General features: G+C 51.0%; 4 protein-coding genes across 12 annotated transcripts in view; 2 read left to right on the top strand and 2 right to left on the bottom strand.

Annotated features, from left to right (window-relative positions):
• Positions 1 to 13241, bottom strand: part of PPP1R10 (protein phosphatase 1 regulatory subunit 10) — a 35606-nt gene extending 22365 nt beyond the window's left edge. Inside the window, exon 1 of the mRNA XM_029244496.1 lies at positions 13074 to 13241. The gene's annotated coding sequence lies outside the window, so the exon portion shown is untranslated. The remainder of the gene's footprint in view (positions 1 to 13073) is intronic.
• On the top strand, positions 294 to 12346 carry ATAT1 (alpha tubulin acetyltransferase 1). 8 transcript variants are annotated; one of them, XM_029244511.1, is made up of 13 exons: positions 294 to 420; positions 895 to 955; positions 1069 to 1160; positions 1281 to 1341; positions 1465 to 1578; positions 1766 to 1867; positions 6308 to 6353; positions 6473 to 6541; positions 8116 to 8187; positions 8355 to 8598; positions 11413 to 11492; positions 11584 to 11626; positions 11976 to 12346. In XM_029244511.1, exons 1-13 carry the CDS (start codon positions 314 to 316, stop codon positions 12148 to 12150), a joined length of 1266 nt encoding a protein of 421 aa, XP_029100344.1. In that variant the 5' UTR covers positions 294 to 313; the 3' UTR covers positions 12151 to 12346. The 8 variants fall into 8 exon arrangements, with proteins under 8 accessions (XP_029100344.1, XP_029100348.1, XP_029100343.1 ...); XM_029244510.1 differs by having other exon boundaries at positions 314 to 420; positions 11789 to 12192; XM_029244516.1 differs by lacking the exon at positions 294 to 420 and adding an exon at positions 434 to 708 and having other exon boundaries at positions 11976 to 12192.
• On the top strand, positions 12542 to 16258 carry CUNH6orf136 (chromosome unknown C6orf136 homolog). Of its 2 annotated transcripts, none has more exons than XM_029244519.1 (6): positions 12542 to 12778; positions 14069 to 14470; positions 14755 to 14843; positions 15019 to 15219; positions 15811 to 15880; positions 15959 to 16258. In XM_029244519.1, the coding sequence occupies exons 1-6, from the start codon at positions 12707 to 12709 to the stop codon at positions 16070 to 16072; spliced, it is 948 nt and encodes a 315-aa protein (XP_029100352.1). In that variant the 5' UTR covers positions 12542 to 12706; the 3' UTR covers positions 16073 to 16258. The 2 variants fall into 2 exon arrangements, with proteins under 2 accessions (XP_029100352.1, XP_029100353.1); XM_029244520.1 differs by lacking the exon at positions 12542 to 12778 and adding an exon at positions 12915 to 13308.
• A 17-nt stretch (positions 16259 to 16275) lies between these two features.
• The window catches only part of DHX16 (DEAH-box helicase 16), a 10024-nt gene continuing 5873 nt past the window's right edge, over positions 16276 to 20426 (bottom strand). The window contains exons 2-10 of the mRNA XM_029243262.1: positions 20393 to 20397; positions 19382 to 19522; positions 19028 to 19190; positions 18813 to 18931; positions 18633 to 18700; positions 17748 to 17910; positions 17479 to 17640; positions 17055 to 17228; positions 16276 to 16536 (exon numbers count right to left, since the gene is read on the bottom strand). Of these exons, the coding sequence (XP_029099095.1) occupies positions 16408 to 16536; positions 17055 to 17228; positions 17479 to 17640; positions 17748 to 17910; positions 18633 to 18700; positions 18813 to 18931; positions 19028 to 19190; positions 19382 to 19522; positions 20393 to 20397 (1124 nt within the window). The 3' untranslated portion in view covers positions 16276 to 16407. The remainder of the gene's footprint in view (positions 16537 to 17054; positions 17229 to 17478; positions 17641 to 17747; positions 17911 to 18632; positions 18701 to 18812; positions 18932 to 19027; positions 19191 to 19381; positions 19523 to 20392; positions 20398 to 20426) is intronic.

Raw genomic sequence — 20426 nt, forward strand, 5'->3', positions numbered from 1 at the left:
GAGTGAGACACTAGGCCTAAGAAAAATGCGTTGCTATGGCACCCGCTGCCGTGGGAGGCGCGGATGGGACGAGTGGCGTTGCTAAGTGACAGCTGGTCTGGCAAAAAGAACGGGGTCTCCGGGCCGGCTGCCGGGATGGTGGGGGGTGGGGGGCGGCGGTGGGTGGGGGGCGGTGGTGGTGGAGGGGGGGGTGGTGCGACCCCCTAGGGACCCGGGGGCGCGGCAGGGGAAGTAAAGCTGGCGGTGGGCGGGGCGGTGGCGGAGGGGCGGAAGTGACGTCGCGTGGGGCGGGTCCGGCCGCGCACAATGGGCCATGGAGTTCCCGTTCGATGTGGACGCGCTGCTCCCGGAGCGGATCACGGTGCTAGACCAGCACCTACGGCCACCGGCCCGCCGACCCGGAACCACAACGCCGGCCCGGTGACATCTCAAACCTGCCCCACGGCCCTTCTCTCCCGGTTCCTCTCGAAACCTGGTCCAGGCACCACGCCCCCTTCTCACTGACTAGTGTCTGCTCCTTTTGATGTCCTGGCTCGCCTTTTTGGTGACATTTGATCCTAGAACTGGCGGGGTAGATTGGGGCTTGAATCTGTCACCTTTCATCCCTTGGTCCCATCGTGGTTCCAACCAAAGGATGTGGTTGACCTGCCCTTCCTGCTTCCCCACAATAACTTCAAGGGTGGAGGGAGTGTACCACACTGAAGGGAGGTGTGGCAAAAGTTTGGGTTCCAGAAGAGTGGGGTGGGAAATCAGGTTGGAAGATTCCAAGGTAAAGGCAGAGGGCCTGAAGTACTGAACTGGGGTTGCGGTTATCGCCCAGATTCCCAGGGAGTGAGTGCCTAGGACCCTCTAATTCAGTGAGTATCTGACTCTTGATCTCCTCTCTTTCTGTAGTGTTGATCTGCAGCAGCAAATTATGACCATTGTAGATGAACTGGGCAAGGCTTCTGCTAAGGTAATGTGGAGTCTACATGGAGTAAAGGGAGGCCTCTCTGGGGACAGTTGGTAAGGGAGGCCTGGGTCCTGTGGAAGGGACTTGTAGAAAGTCTGTCTTCAAATTCCTGGCAGGCCCAGCATCTTCCTGCTCCCATCACCAGTGCATCAAGGATGCAGAGTAACCGCCACGTTATGTATATACTCAAAGATACTTCAGCTCGAATGTGAGTGCCAAATACCGTTCTACCCTATACTTAATTCCTCCCTCTCCCAGCCCCTCTCCCTTTTTTGACTCTACCTCTTCCAGATAGCTGCTAATTATTGTTATTTTCCCCAACCTACAGGGCTGGAAAAGGAGCCATTGTTGGCTTCCTTAAAGTTGGATATAAGAAACTCTTTGTATTGGTGAGTGTCATTGGAAACTGAAAGTTCATATGCCTTGGCTCCTGAGAACAGAAGTGCTGGAGATTGGAAGGTGGCAATGATGTCTGGGTCCTAGAAGATCTTTGTTGTTCTTTTACCTCTTAGGATGACCGTGAGGCTCACAATGAGGTAGAACCACTTTGCATCTTGGACTTTTACATCCATGAGTCACTTCAACGCCATGGCCATGGACGAGAACTCTTCCAGTATATGTTGCAGGTATTACTTATCTCTTCACCAGTTCATCCAAAATGGAGATCAAAGGCCCCTTGTCCTGAGTCCTTCCAGAGGCCCTGCCTCCCACCCTCCCACCCCCCATGTTCCCATATCCTTCCCAGGTGACTGGGTTCCTATTGGCCTGCTTTCCCCATGCCTGCTCCTACCCTGAGTCTCCTGTTGCCTGCAGAAGGAGCGAGTTGAACCACATCAACTGGCTATTGACCGACCCTCACAGAAGCTGCTGAAGTTCCTGAATAAACACTACAGCCTGGAGACCACAGTCCCACAGGTTAGAGGTTTCAGAGAGTAGACCCCACTGAACATTCCCACTGAATTTATTATTTTTTTTGTGGCAAACAAGTGGTACTTTCCATGCACTCCTTATTCCCTATTATATAGGACTTATTTTATACAGGTAAGTTCTGGGGGGGCATGGTACCATCTCTCATCCTGCAGCTATTTCACTCTCATCTTTTTTGTGTGTGTGTGCGGTACGCGGGCCTCTCACTGTTGTGGCCTATCCCGTTGCGGAGCACAGGCTCCGGACGTGCAGGCTCAGCGGCCATGGCTCACGGGCCCAGCCGCTCCGCGGCATGTGGGATCTTCCCGGACTGGGGCACGAACCCGTGTCCCCTGCATCGGCAGGCAGACTCTCAACCACTGCGCCACCAGGGAAGCCCTGTCATCTATTTTAATTCTTCATCATGGGCTGTTGTGTACACCCAATAATATGTTTATGCCCCAAACATAATCAGCTCATTTTCATCTCCTTGTTTTCACATAGACCATTACCTAGTCTATCAAGATTTAGTAAGGGCTCAGAATAATATACATTCCCTGTCCTCAGGGAGATTTGGTCTATTTTGGGGAAGGTGATTTGTTTATAAGTAGATGCAATATAATGGTGCTAATGCTGTCCATTCATTCAACATATATATATTAGAGTACCTGGCACTGTTCTGGGCTCTAGAAAGACTTTATTCAATGAAACAGATAAAAGTCTCTGTTCTCACGGAGCTTGTATTCTACGTGGGGAGACAGACAAACGTAATAAACAAGTATATACTATGATTGATGATAAGTGCTCTAGGAAAACGAGAGCAAGTAAGAAGGCTTGGGAGTGCCATGTGAGGATGGGAGTGTGTGGGATTGCAGGTTTAAATGGGATAAGCAGGAAAGGCCTCACTGAGAAAGTGTCACTTGAGCAATAACTTAAAGAGGTGAGACTATGAGCTAAGTAATATCTGGAGGGGGAGCATCCCAGGCAAAGGGAATGGCTAGTGCAAAGGCCATGAGGTGGGAGTGCGCCTGGAAAATTGGCTGGTGTGCCTAGAGCAGCATGAGTGAGGGGGAAGTGTGGTAGATGAGATCAGAGCAGTAATGGGGGAGGAAAGACATTTAGGACTCTATAGGCTATTGCAAAGACTTTGGCCTTTAAGTGAGAAAAGGAGAGCCATCAGAGGGGTTTGAACAGAGGGAGAATATGATGTGACTTACTTTAAACCAGAGCACTTTGCCTGTTAAGAATAGGTAGTAGAGGAGTGAGGGTACAAGCAAGTTAGGAAGCAACAATCCTGCTGAAAAATGGTGGTGGCTCAGTCTAAAATGGTAGCAGTAGAGATGGTAAGGAGTGGTCAGATTTTAGGTATTTTGAAGTTAAAGCAAATAATTTTTCTTGATAGACTGAAAAAAAAGAGGGAGTTAAGGGTGATCCCAAAGTTGTTGGCCTGAGCACTTGGAAGGATGGCATTGCATTAACTGATGGAAGGTGGAGCAGCTTTGGGGAAAAATGGTAGGAGTCCATATTGAATATGTTAATTGGAGATGTCCGTGATGAGTCCAGGTTGGTTACTTCCCTGGAGTTCAGAGAAGAGGTTCGGGGTGGAGAGTTTTCACCACACGTAGGGTACTGAAAGCAGTGAGACAGGATGAAACAGCCGTGGAGTGAGTATCTATAAAGAAGTGGTCCAAGGACTTGAGCCCTTGGGCACTCTTGGAAAGTCAGGAAGGAGAAGAAGCAGCAAATGCAGCTGAGGAGTGACTAGTGAAGTAGATGCAAACTTAGAAGTAAAGTGACCTGCAAGGCCAGTGAAGAAAGTGTTTGCAAAAGGAAGGAATGGCTTACTGAGTCAAATGCTACTGATCAGTGAGGTAAGAAGAGGTCTGGGAAGTGACCATTGGATTTAGCTGCCTGAAGCCACTGGTGTTCCTGACAAGCGGTTTCAGCACACTCGTGGGTGGAAGCCTGGATGGAGTGGCTTTAGGAGATTGAGAAGCTCAGAACTGGAGGCAGCAAGAATAGGCCACTCTTTTAAATGCTGCTTTAATGTGAACAGAAATAGAGCAAGAGCTAGAGGGGGATATGGATCAAGAGAGGGTTGATTCTTTTCAGTTGCATAAAAATGAACAGCATAAGAATGACTCAGAAAGAAAATCTGATGTCAGAGAAAGTGGGAAGAATTGCTGAAGCAGTGTCATTGAGTGGGCTTGGGATTGGGTTGACAAGCGAGCCTTGGGTAGGAGCACGGATAGTTAATCCCTTGTAACGTGATTAATTGGTGTGCTTACAGAGGGGGCATAAAGTGAGTTAGGCTTGACTTAATCTTGAAAGGTGTTCGTCAGGTGGACAGAAGTGGGCAGGCTAAGGTGCTTTTCATGTAGGAACCAGCACGAGCAGAGTCAGAGAGATATTAATCTACCTTTCAGGGCACTGCAAGCAGTTTTGTTTGGCTGGAGTGCTGGGCATATGCTTGTTGGGGAAGGATGAGGGTGGGTGGGTTGGTAGACATTACAGCAGGAGATAGACAGGGTCTCCTTAGACTGTGCTCCCAGAGTAGGACATCATTTTTCCATTAAGAGGCAGCAGAGAGCAACGGAAGAAACACAGTATCCAGCATCAAATGCATTACCCAGGTAACATGTAAGAGCAGGGCAGTATAGAGTGTAAATAATATTGGGTTGGCCAAAAAGTTCGTTCCAGTTTTTCTGTAACATCTGTCTGGAAAACCCAAACGAACTTTTTGGCCAACCCAGTAACAACTGATGTTTCATGAGCTCTGTGTGGTATCTACATGCATTATCTCTGTTGATCCTTGTACATTTCTTTGAGGTAGTTGCCACTATTGACCCCATTTTGGGTTTATACAGATTAGTGACTTGACCAAGTTTGCACAGCTAATAAATGGTAGAGCTTGAATTTGAACCCATAGCCCCCTCTAATGACTACACTGTATTCCTGGCTGAAATGCCTCAACTAGAATCAGGAGTCTGGGATTTGAAACCCAGTTCTGCCACTTGTAGCTACTAGACTTTAGGCAAGCCATGTCTCCAAGCACATATATTTCCAGTTTTCCTGGGTATATACCTAAGAGTAGAATTGCTGGGTCATATGGTAATCCTGTGTTTAACTCTTTGAGGAACTGAGAAGCGGTTTTTCCACAATGACTGCAACATTTTACATCTCCATCAGCAATGTGTGGTAGCTCTGGTATCTTGACATCCTCACCAAAATTTATTTTTCTTTGTTCTTTTTATAATATCCATAATAATGGTTGTGAAGTTGTATCTCTTTGTGTTTTGATTTGCATTTCCCTAATGACTAATGATGTTGAGCATCTTTTCAAGTGCTTATTGGCCATTTGTATATCTTCTTTGGAGAAATGTTTATTCAAGTCTTTGCCCTTTTTTTAAAAATTAATTATTATTTTATTTTTGGTTGCACTGGGTCTTTGTTGCTTCATGCGGCTTTCTCTAGTTGCGGTGAGCAGGGCTACTCTTCATTGCGGTGCGCAGGCTTCTCATTGCGGTGGCTTCTCTTGTTGTGGAACCTGGGCTGTAGGCGCGCAAGCTTCAGTAGTTGTGGCACACGGGCTCACTAGTTGTGGTTTGTGGGCTCTAGAGCGCAGGCCCAGTAGTTGTGGCGCATGGGCTTAGTTGCTCCGTGGCATGTGGGATCCTCCCGGACCAGGGCACGAACCCCTGTCCCCTGCACCCGCAGGCGGACTCTCAACCACTGCGCCACCAGGGAAGCCCCGCTTTTCATTTTCTTGATAGTGTCTTTTGACGCATAAAAGTTCTTACTTTTGATGAAGTGTAATTTATTTTTTCCTTTTGTTGCTTATGCTTTTGGTGTCATATTTAAGAAACCATGTCCAAAGTCATCAAGATTTTCCTCAATGTTTCCTTCTAAGAGTTTCACAGTGTTAGCTCTTACATTTAGCTGTTTGATCCATTTTTAGCTATTTTTTGGTCCAAATTAATTATCTTGCATGTAGATACTCAGTTATCCAAACACCAGTTGTTGAAGAAGTTATACTTTCCCTATTGAATGGTCTTGGCACCTTTATTGAAAATCAATTGACCATAGACCCATGGGTTTATTTCTGAACTCTATTCATTCCATTGGTCTCTATGTCTATCCTGTGCCTCTACCACACTATTTTGATTACTGTAGCTTTGTAGTAAGTTTTGAAATCAGGAAGTATGAATCCTCCCCAGATTTGTTATTCCTTTGTTAATCTTGAAGATTATTTTGGCTACTCGAGGTCCTCTGCAATTCAACTTTAGGATTAGCTTGTCAGGGTCTGAGATTTTGACTAAGTCTGTCAACAAGGACAGGAAGGCTGGCTTTCGTTCCTCCCACTGTGGTTTTTCTAGCACAGGGTTCTATACGCAAGTATGTGCTGAGTGGCTGAATGGACAAATATATTTCGCTTGTTTCATCTTACAGGTGAACAACTTCGTGATCTTCGAAGGATTCTTTGCCCATCAGCATCGTAAGTTTTCTCACCTTGTGTGTGTTGGTCAAGCAGTTGGGGTGGGGGGAAGGAAGGAGGTGGATTCTTGGTCCCACGGGACCCCTCACTGAGGGGCACCACCGCTTCCTTCCTCACAGGGCCCCCTGCTACCTCTCTGAGGGCAACTCGACACTCTTGTGCTGCTGCGGTCGATCCTATGCCCGCTGGTAAAGCTGCATTAATGGGTGGATCTGTAGTTCTGTGATGGCTAGTCACTCTGGAGGCCACTGGGAACTCAGTGCAATCTGTGGGCAGTTTGGGAGAATTCTAAAGCAACCCAAGTCCCCAGCAGACATTACCCATGTCCTCTGCCCTCATGGGAGCTGAGTGTATTTATATTTGGCAAGACTTTCAACTAAGCAAGCTCATTGGAAGCCTGTTTGACAGTTGACATTGATGGAGCCTCTTGCTGCTTCAGGCCCATCAAAATAGGCCAGAGTCATGTTCCTTCATAAACTCCTCAGGCTTCTGTCAGCCAGTGAGGGACAGGCAAGTGCCGTCAGCCCTTCCATTTCCAGTCATAGAATAGTGACATGAATGGTCCAAAGCTTAAATACTAGTTTTAGAAGATAACACTCAGAATTTGTAACATTTCCAACCAAATAATGAAATTGATCTGGAGAAACCATACCTAGGAGGTGCTGCCCAGGTTCCACATTCCATCCTCATCCACACACATGCTCCCTGCCAGGCTGAGCCGCACCCCTTCCTCCTTCTCAAGGCCGAGGGGCACAGCCTTCTGCTGGCCGTGCTGTGCGCATTTGCACAGAAGGGCCCTTTGCTGAAGGAGCTGGCTCTGTGGCTAGCTCTCTCACCTCCTCGGTGGCCAGGAAACAGAGTAACCACCACCCAGACAGCAATCTCTCAACAGTGATTAGCATCCACCAATGTCAGGCATAGAGAGGCAGTTCAGATCCGTGACCGGCTCTGCTTTCCAAGGCTTCCCCCATCTAGCTCCTGCTGACCAAAGCTGTGAGAGGGAGAGAGAGCCAACAAGGACGGTGAGGACCAGGTCCACACGGGAGGGACCCTAAAGTTTAAGTGGATCTGCTGGGCAGTCTCTCATTTGCCACGTGTGATGGAGAAAGAACCTCTTGAGAGGGAAAGGGAGGGGCAAGTGGAGAAGTGAGGAGGCTGGAGACAGGGCTGGGACAGTCCGTTAGCCTCCCATTTACTCTGTCTGGTGACTCCTTTCCAGGTGTCTGTGTTTTTACCTCATCCTTTTTTTCCCCTTATAAAACGTAAATCTCTTTGCTCCGGAAGGGGAGGTTCTGCCCCACCCCAGCCTCCCCTGACCTCTCCAAAGCAATTCCTGATTAACCAAGGGCTTTGTCCGTCTCATCTAGAGGGACCTGGGGTCCTCGGTGGCCCAGCTGGGACCATTCCACTGCCCCAGAATCCCAGGGGGGCCTGACAGCGCCCACTGACAGTAAGAGCTCGCCTCCCTTGGCTGCCCTTCTCTTGCGTATCCCAGGCCCCACAGTCTCCCCCAGATCTTTCCCCCCAACTCTGCATTCAGCCTACTCCTTCTGGCTCTCCTCAAAATGCTCCAGCCTTCCCCCCGAATTCCCTTTTGGTGTGATGGCAGTGCCACAGAGCTGCTTCTGCGGTGGAACTGAAGTCTCCTTTCCCCGGAGGAACTGTGGTGTCAGGGATCAGAGGTTTGGGGTCGTGGGGGTAGTGAAGGGGTGCACAGTATGCCTCCTAATGCTTACCTTGCCTGTGTCCTCTCCACTGCCAGCTCCAGCAAGGAAGCTGCCACCCAAGAGAGCAGAGGGAGACATAAAGCCATACTCCTCTAGTGACCGAGAATGTAAGACTGGGGTAGGGGGTCTGGGCCTGGGGGGGCCTTAACCCAGGGGAAAGATTTGTTCTCTCTAAAGGCTCTGATTTCTTTTTTCTACTCTAATCTTTGCTGTCATGACTCTCTTCCCTTTCCTTTTTCTTCTCTGTCTTGCTCTTTTTTCTCCCTCTCCCCAGTTCTGAAGGTAGCTGTGGAGCCTCCCTGGCCCTTGAACAGGGCCCCTCGCCGTGCTACACCTCCAGCCCACCCACCCCCACGCTCCAGCAGCCTGGGAAACTCGCCAGAACGGGGTCCCCTCCGCCCCTTCGTGCCAGAACAGGAGCTGCTGCGTTCCCTGCGCCTCTGCCCCCCGCACCCCACCGCCCGCCTTCTGCTTGCTACTGACCCAGGCGGCAGCCCAGCCCAGCGTCGCCGCACCAGGTAATGGAGCTGGAGGGTTAGGGAATGTCAAGACTGTCGGACAGGGTGTTAGAAATGGCAGAGGGCAGTGTAAATCCATCAGAGACATGAAGCAATAGGACAGGAAGACTGGAGAGTCCTGAAACCTTTCAAGAAGAATATATTGGAAAATATTTATGGGAGTGGTCTGGAAATAAATTACAGTGAAGGAGCAGAATAGGACTTTATGTAGAGTCTAGGGACTCTAGTTTAAGGGAGAGCTGGGAGGAAGCACAGGAAGAACACAGATCCGTTGGGTGGGTGACTGAGCCTCTAAGATTGGGGAAATCATGGTTTAACATTTGCTGGGAAGGGGCAGGATCTCTGACACAGTTTGGGGAGCCACCAGCCCTGGGTCAGTGCCTTGTGTGGCAGGAGCCCATCCCGGCAGGCAGAGAGTGGGCCTCTCCTTTTTTTCTCTCCCCAGCTTTCTCTTCACCTCTGACTTCTCTTTCTGTTTTTCTCTCCCCCCCATTTCCCCTCTCCCCTCCTCCTGTCCATAACATCCTTCCACAGCTCCCTTCCCCGCTCTGATGAGAGTCGATACTGACAGACAGCTAAGCCTCTCCCCTCCCTGGGAGACCTGGCAAGGGCAGAGACTCCCTCCCTGAGAACCCCAGACCGGATCTTCCATTGTATCCCCCAGCATCCAGGGGAACCTGACAGAGCCCATAGGATTCCCTCTTCCCCTTTCTTGGACAACTGGGTTGTCAGGGTCCCAGATGGCCTAATGCTTTGTAGCTTTTCTTACCATAGAAAGCACCCCCTCTCTCGTAACTCGGGCTCTGAACACTCTCCCACAGACAGCCCATTTGCTGCCAGACTTCTTGGTTGGGCGGCTCCTACTAATTATCCAGAGAAGCATAGTCTTGCTTGCAGTCAGATTCTAGAACACCATGGAAGGTCCAAGGGCCTTCTCTACCAGGGAAACCTTTTAAAGAGTCTTGTCCATGGAATGAATCTTATAGTCCCACTACACTGTCTCCTGGTAGCTCTAATACTGCTTCGTGCTACCGACCACAGCTACCCTATCAGCCTGCTGACGCCAGCCAGTGAGTGAGCTCTGCTTCAGGTAGGACAGGGACTTACCAGCTCCCCAAGGGATCCACTCAACATTGCCAAACTCTTAATTTCCACATGTTGTGTGTATGTGTATCTGTCAGGGGACCCCCGAGCTGATGTCTGCTTTGAGGCTCCAGAGTCGCCACACTTCTACAGACACCACCACTTCCCCTGGGTCCAGGTTCTGTGAGGGAGTTTGTTTCTTGGCAGTAGATCCCAGCAAGCACCCTAGGATCACTCTTAGCCAAGTTTCAGAAGCTAAGCCTGAGTCTCAAGGCTCTATTAGCTCCTGGAATACCCTCTCGCAGCCATCCCTCCCCGGTCGCTAGATGCTGATAGATTCCTGTCTTGTGAGATTGTCTTGAGATGATGGGGGAACTCCTCCTCTGGCCTTCCTTTCTTCTTTCCTCCATAGCAAGAACCTTCTTCCCTGCTCCATACCCAGGGTATAGAACATCCTTCCCCCTCCCTACCCTCTGGATGTGTGCTAGTTGATACCCCTACTGTATTCCCCGAAATCCTTGGGAGCAGGATCTCCCTCTCTTCTGACTCATTCCTTTTTCTTCTCCCTCTCAGTGTTGTCTGAATAAAGTGTGAATTCTTTTGTGTTTTTTAAATGGACATTTTCAATGATAAAAACTACAAAAGAAAAAAAAAAAACACCAAACAACCCTTAAGGTCTCAGCCTCGTTTGTGCGTCACCCCTTATTTTCCTGGGATCTCAGGACCTCTCTCCCTCTCTCTCCCTCACCTCTGAGATCTGCAGATCTTCCAGCAAGGAGCCTTAGAGCTCCCCTTGCAGGATCTGGTGTCTGCCTGTCCCCATCTTCATTGTGGGATCTTCTGCGGATTGTCTCCTCTCATGTAGTCGCTGGATCCCTCTGTGTAGCCTTCTATATCTACTCCTCCATTCTCTCCAGAAACCTCTAGCTCTCCCTAGTCACTTCTACCCTTTACCCCAGGCCAGCCCTTGCTGAGATGTTAAGATTTACTAACATCTCTGGGATCCACTAATTGCCTCCTGATAACAGTCCCCTAATTGTTTCCTGAATTCCTCTTCCCGCTAGTTTCCTGGCCTCTCCTTCACTAAACCCTTGGATCTCTTTCTCAAGACAGTCCTTTTCCTAAATTCAGCCTTACCACTCCCTATTTCCCTCTGGCTGAAGTATCCTAAAATTAAGGTAATCATGTTTTCCAAACCAAACATCAGGGCACCTGGTCCAACAAAAAAATTTTTTTTGCATATATGTGAATCTGGTTGTGTGTGTGTGTGTGTGTGTGTGTGTGCGTGCGTGTGTGTGTGCGTGCGTGTGTGTGTTTGGCCGAACCACGCGGCTTGTGGGATCTTAGTTCCCCGACCAGGCCCCAACCAGGGATTGAACCTGTGCCCCCTGCAGTGGAAGCATGGAGTCCTAACGACTGGACCGCCACGGAATTCCCCTGAATTTGTTTTTATGACATGATTTGGAGCACATTTGGCCTTACTTTTAACACATGACCTCAACTAGGAGTAATAAAGCAGCAAGTCAGGACTGCTTCAGAAAACCTTGGGGTATAAAATGAGCAGCTCCCTTCCCTTTTCTGGGGCACAACTTAGATTAAAATCCCATAGGAATGATAACTACCCCTCTCTCTGTTCCTGTGCTGTTCCTTTTATTATTCTCCTGATTCCTCCATACCCACTCATCTTTCATCCTGTAGCCTTTTCCCCATCATCTCACATTTCTTCTACAGCAGGACTCCCCCAGGGCTGGTAGCCCAAAGCTGCAGCTATAGCCGCCATGGGCGGTTGAATTCCTCATCCCCCAATACAGGTAAGTTATTCATCTCCTTATCCGCAAATCAAGTAGGCCATATTCACTACCTACTCCAGCCTTCCCATGCACATGCCTGGTATTCCCACAGGCAACCAAGAACTGAAGCAGGGGGAGCAGGAAACAGAGAATAGGTGAGGTCTGACCCCTCCCCTACCAGCCTCGCACCACCTCTGACTCCTTTCCTAACATCACACTCAGCTACTTCCTCCTCCTAAATCTCACTCTCTGAACTGGACACCAGCTCCTCCCACAAAGCCTTCCACCTAACACCCTACAAGCCTCTTTCCCCATAGGTTCGACTCGAGTGCTTCCCTTTGGCAGTCTCTGAGGGGTTTCAGGTTTGGACATAGCACTGATGGTTCCAGCCTCATACCCCATCATACATCCTCTACACAAGAGCCAGTCAGCCCTTTAAGAAGCTGTGATTTTAATTCTCCCTTTAGTACCCCTGTAACCCACTCTCCATCTCCCACCTACTAGGTCTGCCAGTGAGGAGCAGGTCTTGTCACAGCATGGGTCTGGGGAGGAACCCATGCACACAGTTCCTCCACAGGCCCAGGCTCCACCAGCCCAGTCCTGGACAATGGGCGGGGATATGTTCAACGCCAGGTTCATTCGAAACTTGCAGGAACGTCGCAGCACCAGGCCTTGGTGACCGCAGCCCCCTCTCACACCTTCAAAGTCAGTATTATTTCTCTCTCACACAGGACCTAGCCAAAGCCCGCCCTCACAATGGATGTATTCATTCATTCATTCATTCAACAGGCTTTATTATAAGTGCCAAGTCATTTGTATCTTATTTTTAACCACAGCAATAAAGTATTTATTTTTATCACGAGAGCTACTGAAAACCGCGATTGTCATTATTTCAATCCCACCCGGCACTCTTCGCGCGCCCCGTTCAGCCCCATCATCGCCCACTTTTGGGCAAGCGCCACAGGTGAGAGCAGTGCTCGAGGCCGCTAATTTACTGCGCAAGCGCGCTAAGGCAGCCTCCGATCCGGCGAGCGCAGGCGCACTTGCTGCAGACCCAGCGCCTCACCGCCTCCCTGGAACCCGCCGCAGTGCGCAAGCGCGCAACATCTCCGTTTCCCTCCCCTCAGCCCTTCACCCCCCCCACCCCTTTCCCCTTCAAGAAGCCGGCTCCGGGGCACGCTCACCCCTGTGAGGAGGCCGGACACGGGAGGTGCTGTCTCCATTCCCGGAAGATCATGTACCAGCCCAGCCGGGGGGCGGCCCGGCGCCTCGGCCCCTGCCTCCGTGCCTACCAGGCTCGTCCCCAGGTAAGAGCAGAGGGGAAGCGGGAGGGGAGGAGAGGGGGCGGGGAGAGACCCTCCCCAGAGTCGGCGTGTGGGGCGGAGCGCGCGCCCCGTGTCGCGCAGGCGCAGTGACGTCCCACCGCTCCTTCCCACCTGTGCGGGGCGGCGCGTTTAGGGGTTAGGGGTTGTGGGGATCCGAGGGCGGCGCCGCCAGCCCTGTAGAGCACGGGACGTCGGTCTCCCGGGCCTGCGGGGGCAGGCGGGCTGGAAGTTGGGGCGGTGGGGCGCGTCCGCATTTCGCCCGCGTTTCCGCGGTTACCTGTGCCTGGAGGTGATTTGAAGGGCAGGGGGCGGAGAAGTTCGCGGCGCCTCCCGGGAGCCGACCAGACAGACCTGCGGGCCGCGCTCTGCAGCCCGCGCATCTTGCACCCGGATAGCGGTCCCGGCGGGAAGGCCGGCCCGGGTGGACCCTGTTCGGGCCCCTGTGCCCGGGCGGGCAAGATGGCCACGCCCCCGGCGGAGACGGCGCCTCCGGGACACCGTCGGGGACAGAGGTACCCGCGCGGCCCGCCCGCTCTCCCGATAATGAGACCCCTCGGGGGGGTTCGTTGGAAACGCAGGGACTCGGGTCAGGCCTGACTTTGGGTGACCTCTCCCTCATCGCAGTTTCGACATCAGTAAACCAGGGGCATGAGGTCCAGCCTTTAACAGTCTCCTGGGCCTTTTCGTGTCATTAGAGGAGCCCGAATGATGAGCTTACTGCTTAACAGGTCGCAAAGTTTTATTTACAATTATTATCTCATATAGTCCTCATACTAACTCAGTGTGGTTTCATCGTCCTCGTTTATAGGAGGACATTCCCTCAGGCTGAGGAAATGAGATAGTGCTCAAAAGTCTCCTAGTTCCACTTGGATGTTAACTTTTCTCTATATAACCTCTGCTTCACACACTCCTGGAGTTGTGTTAGAGGCCACAGTACAAGAAGACCTGTAACTTATTCATTTGTTCATTCTTCAAATATGCACTCTTATGATTCTTGCTGTAAGAGAGGCAGACCTGCCCCCAAACGGGTTTGGAATCTTAAACAAATCTAAAAGTACTTGCTAATGTTTGGGGGAGGTATGTGTACTTTTGTCACAGGAAAGTGTTTCCTCCTGTTTTAAGTAGAGATGGAGATGAATTTTCCCTCTAGTAGTTCCATCTCTCCTGTCAGAAGGAGCAGGTGGGACTGGAAGCTTGTTAATGGGCAGTTTGGATGGCAGGGCATTAGGCAGCTGGATTCTTACCTTTTTCCCTTTTGTTCTTCCTCCTTAGGACCACCTTTCTCCACGGGCCCTACCATTCCCACCTCTTTGGCCTCACTCCGTGACAACCACTTCTCCATCTCTGCCTCTTTTCTGGTCTCCCCCACCCCCAAGCCCTCCCACCCGGCTGCTTCCCCGAGCTCCCCCACTACCTCTCCCTCAGGTCCAAGCCCTCACCTCACCATGGGTGGTTCTCCCCCCAGGAAAGGGGGAGGAGGGACCAGGACCTGAGTTACACAGCGGTTGCCTGGATGGGCTTAGGAGCCTATTTGAGGGACCTCCCTGCCCCTGTCCTGGGGCTTTGATACCTTTCCAAGCCTCTGGGACTGCCCACTCTTCCCCGGCCACTCCATCAGGAGATCCGAGTATGGAGGAGCACCTGGCTGTCATGTACGAGAGACTGAGACAAGAGGTAAGTCAGTTCAGAAGTGGCCTTTGTCCGAAATGGGAAGGGATGTAGGTAATTTTTAAAAATAGGGAGTCAGTCAACTGGATTCTTTCTGGGAACCATGAGACGGGCATATAAATATGTTATAAACATTTCCCAAGGAAAAGATGCTCCTCAGTTTGGATTAGGGAAGTTAAACATGGGATGAGATGACCCTTCATTCATGAATAAAGAGACACTAAATATAGAAAACTGAGAAATAGGATCATCTTTTCTTTCCTCCTGGTCTGATGCCTTCTTCCACCTAGCTGCCCAGTCTCTTCCTTCACTCCCACGACTACACTCTCTACTCATCGGATGTGGAATTCATCAATGAGATCCTGAACATGCGTACCAAGTGAGAATCCACGAATGGGTAGGGCCTTGGGGAGGAAAAGGACCCAATGCTATTTTCACTTATTAGAGAATGTCCTAGGCTGCTTCTCACTGCTGCTCCCCATCCCACTGTCAGATACCAGTTTGTTTTTCTGATTCTGCCATCATGAGATTTCTTTCCCATTCCTTCCTCCCAGAGGCCGGACATGGTACATTCTGTCACTGACCCTCTGCCGCTTCCTGGCCTGGAACTATTTTGCACAGCTTCGGCTGGAGGTTCTACAGCTGACCCGCCACCCTGAGAATTGGACCCTGCAAGCCCGCTGGCGGCTTGTGGGGCTGCCCATCCACCTACTCTTTCTGCGTTTCTATAAGCGTGACAAGGAAGAGCTTTACCGGTAAGAGAAGTGAGAAAAGAAACGCACTACAATTTCCTAATCTTACCCTTTTGGGAATCTGTGGTCTAGTCTTCTAGACAATCCTGGATCTACCCTGACCTGACTGCAGGCTCCTTGAGGGCAGGATCTTGTTTTTGTCTACTTTAATCTAACAAAAAATAGAGACTCTGAATATATTAGGAAGCTTCTGAACTCAGCTTCTTCATGTACATTACCTGGCACATAGTAGGTACTCAAATACTTATTGAAGAGATGAAAATTCCCGTCTCATAAGTGGTGCCTCACAACCTTAGGTAAAGTACCTGGTAAATTTCTGGCACAGAGTAGAATCCCAAGAAATTCTTAGGCTCAGCCCAAACCAGTGGTTCCCAAACTTTGCTGCACAGTGGAATCATCCAGGAATCTTTTTAAAACATCGGTGCCAGACACTCTGATTTAATTGGGCCAGGGAACAACCTCAGGATTTTTAAAAGATCCCCAGGTGACATAATATGTAGTAAAGTTTAGGAGCTACTAGTTTAACCAAATGCTTGAATTGAAACTTTGGGGCCAGTCCCCTTCCCCCCCGGTGAGCCTTCCTCCCTTCTCCAGGACCTATGACGCCTATTCCACCTTCTACCTCAATTCCAGCGGCCTCATTTGTCGCCATCGCCTAGGCAAAGTGAGTCCTAGGGCTGTGTAGGGGTGGGGTGATGGGGTAGAACATCCCACCAGCTGGCATTAACCTTTCTCCCTGCAGCTGATGCCTTCACACTCACCCCCAACGCCCGTGAAGAAGCTGCTAGTGGGAGCCCTGGTGGCTCTGGGGCTGTCGGAGCCAGAACCCAACGTACACCTGTGTTCCAAGGGCTGATCAGGAACTGGGGCAGAGGCAGCACGGAAGACTTGCTACGCACAAGAGGAGGAGGTGGAGGTGGCCAAAGACCTCAGGAGCCAGCTTCCTCCCCTCTTCTCTCTTCTCCTTTACTTTCCATCTCATGCTGTGTAAAGCTGCTGTGTAACTTAACTTGTAAATAATAAAATCTAAGTGAATATATGAGATCGAATTTCCATGCAACCTTCTCTGAATCTCTAAGGTTCCCCATAGCTTTACTCTAAAAATATTTTTATTAATAGATATTAAATAATGTACAGAAGGAAAAGGAGCTGGTGTTAATGTTCTGTTTGTTCTGTTATGTTCTCTGCTCTTTACCCTAGCTCTTCTCGTGTCTTGCCTACTTTTCTGGGCATTTTCTTAGCATGGGGATCTTCTAGCTCCTTGGCCTTGTAATAGTGGGGAGCCACCTCCAGAAGCCAACTGCTCTCAATCTCCAATACCTGGAAGGGAAGAGAAAAAAATCAGCAGGGCTCCCTTCTGTCCAACCTAGTTTCTGATGTGTGTGTGTGATTTAAAAGAAGGTTCTCTTCTTTCCCCTTTGACTGCAGGGCTAGGTGAAAGGGTACCTGGCTCTAATACTCTGGATCCCAGGGGCAGACACACATCTCTACATGCTATTCAAGAGCACAAGTAAGCTAACCCTAAACAAAAGCCTGAACATAAAGACTGAAATACACTCAGGATGGAGCTCATATCTGCTTTGTTCATTATCACCCCGGCACCTGAAACACTGAGACAATGGGCGTTCAAATACTTAGTGAGTGAATAAACAGTTCTCAGATCTTAGTAGATGCTGAGACAGCTGTTAGAAAGGATGCATTTCTACCTTATCCTACCTTAAACCAAGGTGCTTTCCTGTTTCTCTGCCAGTCCCAGCAACTTGAACCTGGGTTTTTAGCTTGCCAGGATACCATCTCCCACACAATCCACCTGCCTGGGCAGGGCAAGGTCCCCTCACCTGTCTCATGAACTCTTTGGTGGTCAAGACAAGTTCGTGGTAGAGCAACCAGCGTGGCTGTTCCTCAAAGAGGGAAGAGTTGGGATGAATGAACACCGTCTGCTGCTGTTTCACTGTGCGGTAGCCGCTGCGAGTCAACCGTGCTGTGTGGTAAAAGTAACCAGCAGTGATGGCCTGTGGAGCAGGTGGGAAAGGAAGTCAGTGGGAAAGGCAGGCGTCCATGGACCCTCAGCACTCACTGCCTTTTTAGTTCAGGCTTTGGGAGAACTAGAAAGGTAAGGGCCTTTCAGTGGTCCGGAAAGAAAGCACAGGGAGAGCACACCTTCCACAGGGGAAGGGGCACGTTCTCAGGCCACTGGCCCCAGAGGAGAAGCTTGCTCCTCGGGAGACACTGGGTGGACAGCAGCAGACTAGAAACGCTGACCTTTCGGACACGGATATAGTCCCCCTGGCAGGAACTGAGACCGACTTCCACGCGTTCCAGGAGCCCCTCCAGCTGTTCCCGCACATCCCGGGCTCGGCGCATCGATCTGAACTGTACAAAGTTCTCATAGCACCACTGGGAAGAGTAACCACTCTCAGCCCACTGTGAAAAGGGTTGAAAAAGAGGGGGGGGAAGAGGGGCTGTTAAGTATACAGCGGAGCCAGAGTCCCCCACGTCCCCCTCACTCCCACTCACCCAAGCCCAGTGACCTGTGTATAAACGTTCAGCAGAACCAGATGGTCCCCACCAGGGAGGAAGAAGTTGACACGAGCATTGTCGGCATGGACGACCTTGTCCTTGGGTCGGTAGAAGATGGAGTTGTTGACAGAGAGCATGGCAGCCACTGTCAGGATCTCCTCCGAACAGCTGTACCTGGGGCAGGAAGGGAAAGGCATGGGAGTCCAAAGCGAGACACAGCAACAGGAACAGGCGCAATGAGGAGGAAAGTGATGGCTGTGTGGTGGATGTCCTCATGTGGGGACAGCAAGTTGGGCTAACGGCTACAAATCAGAGTAGATTGATTTTGGTGGCAGGGGCAACAGTATGGGGGTGAAGGAGGTGAGGGTCAGGTTATAGATAAAACGGTTAACAGGAGAGAGATCCAGGGAGGCAGGGGCAGGAAGGCACCAGGGCCCTCTGAAGGTTCTGCAGTACGAAGGTGCACATTATAGCAATCCCTTTAAGTTCATGTAATGACATTTAACCTCAACCATAGCAGAGGAAGGGCATTTAAAGGTGGTCCCTCCACAGCTGTTTCTAAATGCTCTAGTCTGAAACCTTAGGAATGAGTAAGTCCCCAAACCAGCCCTCACTCAGCACTCCTCACGATGGAAAATCTTCCACTTTCATTCATGCCCCCAAATTTTCTACACGCTTGTCAATTTCACCCATCTGATAATCATAACCAAAGACAGGACAGTGTCTTACTGATCCCTGTGGGCCTCAAAAGGGGCAATAAAAGTTATCTAATAACTTGTTATTTGTTAAAGAATAATGTGGTGGAGAGAAAAAGCAAGATCACAAAGATGGCTCCAGAGACAGAAAGAGGCAGGGCCAGTGTGTGTGCTGGGGGCCCGGCCGAGTCAGGGGCTTACTTCTCAGAGGCCAGGATCATTTTAGACAGCATGGGGTCCACCGGCAGCTCTGCCATCTTTCGACCAGACTAAGGAGAGGAAAGAGAGAGTTGAGGCCACTCCTCCCTCAGGTGTCCCTCCAGCTCTCGAGGGGTCACCCCAGCCTTCCTCCTGCCCCAGCCTGCCGCCCTCCCACCTCACCGTGGTGAGCTCCCCAAGGTGGTTGAGGGCCCCCAGCGCGTACAGCTGCTCCAAAGCCAGCAGCAGGGTCTCATATGGCGGAGGGTCCAGGAAATCAAAGTGCATTAGGTCGTGGATCCCTGGAGAAAGATGTGAGGGAGTAGAACAGAGTCCCTTCACAAGGACAAGCTAGCCCCACCCCTTCTGCCTCAGGAGGACTGGGGGACCCCAGTCACCTAAACTCTTGAGCAGCAACACGACGTTGCCCAGGCTGGTCCTCTGAATCTCGGGCACTGTGGTTTCTTCCAGCTCGTGCTGATAGGCCCAGGCGGTATACAGGCGGAAGCACTTCCCTGCAGCCACCCGACCCGCCCGGCCAGCTCGCTGACTGGCTGAGGCCTGGAAAGAAAGGACAATTTGTCAGGCCCACGGACCATCTGGTGAGGGAAAAGAGAAAGGGCAGTATTTCTGCAAGAAATCTGGGAGGGTGTGGACCGCTAATCCCCCTTGCTCTAAGCAGCCTCCACCGCTTCTGAGCTGGCCTGTTCTCCCCCTCGCCCCGTGGAGACCCTGCTCAAGCCCAGGCCAACCTTGCTGCAGGGTGTGACGGTGAGCGATTCCATGCCCGTGCGTGGGTTGTAGCTCTTCTGCTTACAGAACCCCGGGTCCAGCACGTAAATGATGCCCTCGATGGTGAGCGAGGTCTCGGCGATGTTCGTTGCCACAACTACCTGAATGAGAGGATGTGGGATCGCCGGTAAATCCCACCCACCTAGTTACCCAGAGGAAGTAATTCTGGAATACGCGGAGTAGACAAACAGGTGCAAAGGAGCAGGAGCTGAGGAGATTTGTGGCCAAGGTCGGGAGAGGGGGACAGGCCAGTAGAAGAGGGGAGATGTGGGGATTAGCAGGGCATAAGGCGGAAAGGACAGGAAAGGAAATGTAGGGGGTTCAGGGGTTTTTTCAGAGGTGGGAGCTGGGGGTGTCAGGTTCCGGCCCCATCTTCCCCACTGTCACTTTTTTTTTTTTTAATTTGTTTTTTAGTTTTTGGCCGCACCGCACAGCATGTGGGATCTTAGTTCCCCCAACCAGGGATCAAACCCGCGACCCCTGCAGTGGAAGCGTGGAGTCCTAACCACTGGACCTCGAGGGAAGCCCCACTGTCACTTTCATATTCACCTTTACACGTTACTCCCTACAACAGCCCCCTGATTAGTCTCCCTGCTCTACTCCTAGCCCTGGTTACACGGCATCCGGAATGGTCCTTTTAAAATGTGAGCCTGTCACATCACTCCCCGCCATCCATCAGTGGCCTCCCACCCTACCTGAGAATCACATCCAAACCCCTCCAGGCCCTGAGTCCTCCAGGCCCTGGCTACTTTCCTGATCTCATCTCCTAGCACCAGGGCTCCTCGCTCCATCCCTGCCCACTGCTGAGCTCGCCTCACGCGCATCCTCACGGCCGCCCCATCCTCACGCCTGCCCTCCTCGTGCGCTATTCCCTCTACTTGGCGCGCTCTTCTCCCAGATGTCAGCCTGGCTCCTTCCCTGGCCTGGGTGAGGCCCCAGCTTCACTCTCACCTTATCAGAGAGGGAGAGGCCTTCCCTACACCCTAAGGAAAATCCCTTCCTGCC

The sequence above is a fragment of the Monodon monoceros genome, unplaced genomic scaffold (genome assembly GCF_005190385.1).
Source record: "Monodon monoceros isolate NGI ecotype Baffin Bay Population unplaced genomic scaffold, NGI_Narwhal_1 Super_Scaffold_3, whole genome shotgun sequence".
Classification (NCBI taxonomy): Eukaryota; Metazoa; Chordata; class Mammalia; order Artiodactyla; family Monodontidae; genus Monodon; species Monodon monoceros.